Source organism: Fragaria vesca, linkage group LG6 (assembly GCF_000184155.1).
Source record: "Fragaria vesca subsp. vesca linkage group LG6, FraVesHawaii_1.0, whole genome shotgun sequence".
NCBI lineage: Eukaryota > Viridiplantae > Streptophyta > Magnoliopsida > Rosales > Rosaceae > Fragaria > Fragaria vesca.
The window spans coordinates 13,245,357-13,252,157 of NC_020496.1; the positions used below are offsets into that span (position 1 = coordinate 13,245,357).

A 6,801-nucleotide genomic window follows, 5' to 3' on the forward strand; every position below is an offset into this window, starting at 1 on the left:
ATAATGTGCTAGAAGCCTCTCAAGCTCTGCATAATCGAGTAAAGAAAAAGACTTGTCCCCTATCTATAGTTGGATGTTCATCAATGCAGAACATAATTGTTCCAATAATATAATTTGCTTGGTCTGCACCTTCCAGGCATTGCAAGACCAAATAATATCTCATCCATTCTGGGGTTATAGATCCAATAAGTCTTGACTCTTTTTTTGGGATAGAAAATGTTGGCCGGATAAGTTATCACTTCAGGGTCAGGAGCAATTTTAGGTATGACCTCTCTTTAAGAGATGTTTTTCACAAGCTGGGGTTCGAACCAAAGACCTCTTAATACCAGGAGAATCGTTGCGGCGTCCGTCCCATTTGCAGCCTAGCATGTTTCCACTAGACCAACCCCATTGGGTTCCAATGAGTCTTGGCTTTGCCATTACTAATGTTTTGTATTCTCTCTAAAAGATGAGATTGATGTGGTTCTACCGAATTGTTTGTAGCTATTAGCCTGCAATTGCAATGCAACTAATCTGCTTAACTTGTCTTTCTGCTTTCTTCAGCGATAGTGAATCTATTTTGAAAACTGAATAGTTAACAACAAGCCAACTTTCACAGATTTTATTCACATGATTAGCTTTTTCAGCAAATTCAACCAAAAATCGGAAAGAAAAATAACAAAAGAAAAAAAGAAGAGAGATCTATCTCACAAAATACAATTGAAAGATGTTTTCCATGATTGAGGCCCCTCAAGTTTCCTCGACCTTTTGCCTTTTCCTGTGTGTTGCATTCCCATAACAGCATTCTGTATTGTGATTTCCTTGCTTCTTGAATATCCACAAGAGATGAACGAACTAATTCTTCCTGAGTCGACCATCTTGAAATCTTTGCTCTACCTAAAGAAACTCTTTGCTTGTTGGTTTCTATTTGTACTAAGCTAAAATAGCTGAAATGAATGATGCTGACATTGCCTAGCTGAAGAAGAGGACCTTAGTCACTTTGGCTGTCCCACTAAGAGGTTGGAACAATTGTCCCAACATACCCAAATCCCATGATAAAGAAGGCAAGGGATTGGGTATAAAAGAAGATGAAGTAGTTGTCTTTGCCAAAGACGAAATCATAACAGGCACAGAAGAAGAGATAACATCCCACAGCAAGCTCTAAGAAATGAAGCCTGTCAACATTTAGAGAGAAAATGCAAACTGAGGTTAAGTACTACCGAACATAAAATTCTTGTATAAGTATCATAAGGAGTACTCGATGGGAGGAGGCATACCTATCTCCAATATTCAATCGAAATTTTTTGGGTGCTTTTGCTCCTACTTTATTCTTAAGAAAATCTCCAAGTTTTTCAGTGACGATCCATTCATTCACTCGACTAAACTCTAGTATACCAATGATCGTAGCTTTTGTACGGTGTAGGGACATGACGTTCTCGAATAGGATCCAGAAGACCACCAAGTGGATTGATCTGCAAAGTTATAGAACAGAAAAAAGAAACCATCAAAATCTGAGGGAATTTATAGAAAAGGGTAAACATTCCTATTGATCTTGGGAAAACTGAAATTTTCCGAATTATTGCATTTTACAAGAACAGGTATAGAAAAGGAAGAGCTTGAAAGGAAACTAAACCTTGGAGTGCCAACTGAATTAAGAAGGGTAATGATGGTAGGGATGTAAACTCCTCCCCACTTTGGTACGGTAACTTCAGGCACCAAAATAGTTGCTGGCAAGACAATGCAATAGAAGAAAAATGCAAAGATGTGTGCAATGATCTTCCTAACGAAGAAGAAGCTGTAGATCACATGAACTTTCTGCCATACTGATACTTTCTGTAGTAAACATACGAAGAAGATAAGGGTTAGTTATTTACTCATTTCCAATTTATATTCTCCCATTGGTTAAAATTGGTACGATGAACACATCTAACCTTGTTTGTTATAATTTCCATCACCATTTTCTTGAATAGATTAGCCGGACCACAAGACCACCTATGTTGCTGGTGGCGGAAGGCCTTGAAAGTACTTGGCAATTCACTCTTCACCTGTAAAGACAATTAAGTAAGATTCTATATGCAGAGGTTCTATACAACAGAACCAGCAAAGTAGATCCAAAAAATATCCTATTTTGGCTAGTCTTCAAGTTACACAAACCACCTTATTTTGGCTTTCGTCTATTTCTGCCGTTGAGCAAAATACAACAATAGGATAAATGTGTTGATGCAGAAAAAGAACAAAGCATAGGTCAATAAAAATTTTACCTGCAGAGTACCAAGATATACAAATTTCCACCCTTTGAGGCTTGCTCGAACAGCTAGATCCATATCTTCCACCGTGGTCCGATCCTTCCATCCTCCAGCCTCATTGATTGCAGCAATTCTCCACACACCAGCAGTCCCTATATCATTATATCAACCAGAGTTAGCATATACTTGACATTGATCCAAAGTTAGTTTGTATTATGCAGTTGATTTCTGTATATCATAAATTATATTTTTGTGAAAAACAGGTGACAGTTACCATTGAACCCAAAGAATGCATGTGTGGAAGAGCCCACTTCTTGTTCAATTTTGAAATGATAGTCCAGTGACATTTCTTGAAATCTTGTCATCAAGCACTCATTATTGTTCACTGCAAAAACAGCACAAGGGGCAAAGCAAACTCAGTAAGAGAGCTGCTGCTACAATCTGCATGACTGAAATTATTGCAATAATGATGTAACAGAGAATTAGTTCAACTGTTGGTGAGTGTAGGTTAGACAGTGACTGGGAGACTATGGGACTCTAGGAATTGAGGTCCACCGTTAATAGTGCACATGCTTCTGCTCTGCCTAGTCTAGAAAGAAGAACAATCCCTTGAAAGACACATATACCCCCTTCCATTGTTTTGCAACTCCATCCCCACAAAATTGCTAATTGTTTGTTTGAAGGATTGTGTTTCTATGTTCTACCAACTACTTGTCCCTTTACTGAGTTATATTGAAAGAGACACGTGTTTTGGTCTGTTAACAAGCTTAGTTCATGTGATTTTGGTCCCTATGTTTAACAAGCACGTATGTACTTAAAATGAAATAAGTCATGTATAGGAAACAACTGGAATGAAAGAATTCATGAATAAGAGACAACTGAGACGGAGAAGAAAAAATGGGTGCCTCTTGAGGTTGTTTAGAAAACGATTATGAATAACATGGTAGGACTTGCATTCATTTTGATTCTTTTATGTGTTAGTTTACGCAAATATATATTTTTACCTCGTAATTATTCTTTTTCATTCTAAATAAGTAAACCTATATGAACAAGGTAAACGCAAAAGTTAAAGAAAATGACAAGATTAATTTACCGAAATGGAGTGTATAGACCCCACCGACAGGTTTAATTTCAGAGCCAAAGTTGTGTTTGATTAAATAGTTACTCACCGAATCTCCAGCGAGCCTGAACAAGAGCGACATTGGGATTGTGGACGAAGAAGGGAATGCTGCGAGAGAGGAAATCCGGCTCCGGTTGAAAGTCGGCGTCGAAAATGGCGACGTAATCGCAGTTTTTGGCGTAGCTGCGCTTCAGGCCTTCTTTGAGAGCCCCTGATTTGTACCCTGTTCTGTTGTCTCTGATTTCGTACTTGATGTTTATGCCTTTGCCTGCCCATCTTTGGCACTCTCGCTCTACCATGGCCTATAAACATTCAATGCAAACTTTTACTAATTTGAACCTCCAAACCCCATCATCATGTTGGATCAAGTTTCACTGAAATGTGCGCTCTTGGTCTAAATGTGTGCAATTTGCTAGTTTAGCACCAAAATGTGCAATCAAATTTTGATAAAAGATGTCATCTTTGGATGTTTGAACTAGTGGGATTTAGCTAGTTTTGACCAATACTGTTTAAAATGTTGCATGTTTGATTAGGAGGGTACCTTGCAAGTTGGGTCTGTTGAATCATCAAGGACTTGAATGATGAGTCTATCAGAAGGCCATGTTAGCGAACAACAAGCTCCGATTGAGAGTTGATAAACCTGCATTCGATCATAAACAACAAATTGTTACAAGCTAGAACATTACGAGTAACTAGTCACCAACTAGAAATGCAACAAGAGATGAGAAAAGGACCTCTCTTTCATTGAACATGGGGATTTGGACCAGAACCATGGGATAATTCGAGCTTCCCAACTCAACATCATCTTTGATGGGCTCCCATTTGTATCGCTTCTCCGGTTTTCGCCCGAAAACATGTACCAGAATAATGACGACGCCCATGTAAAGCCTCTCGGCGAAGATCATAACCGACATGACCAAGCACATAGCCACTGCCATTCTCAGCAGAGGAATGATCAACGGCTCCTTGATCATGTTCCATACCAACCCAAATTGCATGAAAATATCATCTCTTGCGCCTATAAACGAGTCTGGAATAATCGCTGCCGACGAAAGCCGCTCCATTTCTGAACTTTGGGTGAGAATATGAAGCTATGTAAAAAATGTAAATCTTTTGCTTGTTTTGAGAAGCAAAACAATGCAGGCAGAGAGATGGAATGCTGAGTCAGGGGCTCAAATTCAACAACACATTACAATGGAAACAAGAAACCCAGGCCAGATCTCAAGGTACCAACCACAGAAACAACCTGAAGAATAATATTGTACACACAAAAATCAAAAGCCTTCCCAAGAAGCTCTGTTTTCTCTTTGTTGTTTTCTTTTACAAATGCTCAAAACATGCAGATTCTCTGCTTCTGAAATCCAAGAGAAAACAGAAGCAGAACAACGCGTATAAGCACAAATGTGGCCAACAGAAAACAACAGAAAGCAAAAGAGAATCAAGAGCTGTAAGAGAGAAGAAAACTCTCTCTCTATCTCTTTTGAGTCTTTTCTGGGCCTTCTAGTGTTTCTTTCTCCCTCTATTTCTTCCTCTTTTATAATTGCTCTCCATAACAATCCAGTTCCTACTGTCCACAAGTGTAATTTGTCGTGTATAAATTTAGTTACATACTAATTTACAACGAAACTGTTTAAGGTTAAAACTTAGAGGTTTTACTAAGAAAAGGTAGAGGGGTGAAATTGAACCGTTGGAATGCAATACGGCGGCAGCTGATGACATTTCACGGCGATTTGGTCCCCTCACTTCCATCTTTCTAATTTTGACACCTAAACGGCTAAACCCTAAGCAATCATTTTGTGTTTTTGAGAAATTTTGATTAATACAATGGCGCCCTAAATTCGTTGTTTTCTTACTATATTTTGGTTAAAGACTTAGAGCCATTATCAAGTGTCGGTCGGTTTTAACTATAGCCATTTTTCCAACACATGGATTTGTTTTTATCACAAATGAAGACTCAAGAGCATTACAGGAGTCACTTGTTTGGTTCTCTATTTTGAGGAAGAAACAAGGCCTTGAAGATGCTCCATAGCTTTCATCTACTTCTGTCAAAATCACTCATTAATGGACAGAGCTTGGTTACAACTCGGACAGTGTAATTCATACTTTTTACACTTTCAGAAAAATCGAATATCTTCTCTACTTAAGAAGCATTAAAACAATCTAACAAACAAAACATACGTAGTCATTTACGAAAGAGAAGAACTAGATTAGTTACAGGAGAGATCTTTACTCGTTGTGTTCTAAAAAGAAAATTAGTTCCTTCATCTTCCGTAAATGTCGTCTTGCAAATTTTGGTTTGATTATCATCTCTTAATCATATTGTGCTACACAAATTCCAAACAATCCACTAGTGTATGTTTTCGTTCACAGAAGGGTATTGAAAAAAAGCAAAACGGAAGAGATAGAAAGATCCAAGGTCGTGAAGAAGTTGGTCCAGAAACCATTGTAAAGAGGGAACCATCTGTCTCGTGTATGTTTTTTGGTGAAAGGAGCAAGAGGAGCATGGTCTTAATTTGACTTGTTCGCTCATATCAAAGCCATACGTGTTAGCTTAAATGTTCAGATCGATAAAGAATTGATAACGAGGATGGGATTATATTATGGAAGTTAATTTGGAAGTAGCGGGTAAGAACTAAGAACAGTCTCAGATAATCATACTATACAAATAGTGGTTTTTCAGTGACTGTGTCAGTGTGCCTGGTGCCGTAGAAAATATGTCTGTTAATTCGTTAGAATCAAGTGAAAATGCCAAGGGCAGTTTGCATTCACTACTCAGGAGCTACCACTGTATTATAACATAGAGCGGCCTAGAAACTGGAAGAGTTCGATGAATGGTCATGGACTCATGGTAGCTCTGCAATCTGTAAATTACTCTCACTGGTTCGTTACGTACGTACTACTTCCACATAAAACAGTTTGTTACATATATCAATCACACCCCTTTATCATTGTCGATCAAAAATATCGCATGCACTGACCATTCTCAAACCGTTGCTCAAATTTTATAGTCTCATAATTAATTGTTTATTTGTTTGATGCAAACGGAGAAAACGAGTATATTGTCTGCATTGAACGGTTGATCTAAACGCATATGACCATATATATCAACTTACATCATGTAAGTAATTTTTATATTTTTCTTTTCTTTTTGGAATAAAGATGCAAGTATTTTTCATCAAGGAATTGAAGCTAGCTTTTTACATATATCCCATGAACGTAGACTAACCTTTCTAGACTTTCTATTCTTTATCACTTAACGACCGCAAAGCATTACATTAATTAGTCATTGTTAGTGCATATATTGGCCGGTGAGAAAGATGGAGATGTCATTGTTGCCTGATATATATATCCCTACTGTTACACCCCTAAAGCTTCATAGGCGGCAAAGGCGCGTGGCATGTGTTGTCTTTGCACCATGTCGGGACGCATGAAGGCACAAGCAAGGACAAGCTCTAG

The 6,801-nt window shown here is 38.1% G+C and overlaps 1 protein-coding gene across 1 annotated transcript; it reads right to left on the minus strand.

Annotated features, from left to right (window-relative positions):
- Positions 1 to 929: 929 nt before the first annotated feature.
- LOC101308590 (glucomannan 4-beta-mannosyltransferase 9-like) lies at positions 930 to 4,489 on the minus strand. The gene is made up of 9 exons (XM_004302989.1): positions 4,080 to 4,489; positions 3,887 to 3,985; positions 3,395 to 3,647; positions 2,500 to 2,610; positions 2,241 to 2,377; positions 1,911 to 2,024; positions 1,613 to 1,812; positions 1,257 to 1,451; positions 930 to 1,154 (listed from the first exon to the last, which is right to left on the minus strand). Exons 1-9 carry the CDS (start codon positions 4,407 to 4,409, stop codon positions 992 to 994), a joined length of 1,602 nt encoding a protein of 533 aa, XP_004303037.1. The 5' UTR covers positions 4,410 to 4,489; the 3' UTR covers positions 930 to 991.
- Positions 4,490 to 6,801: the final 2,312 nt, after the last annotated feature.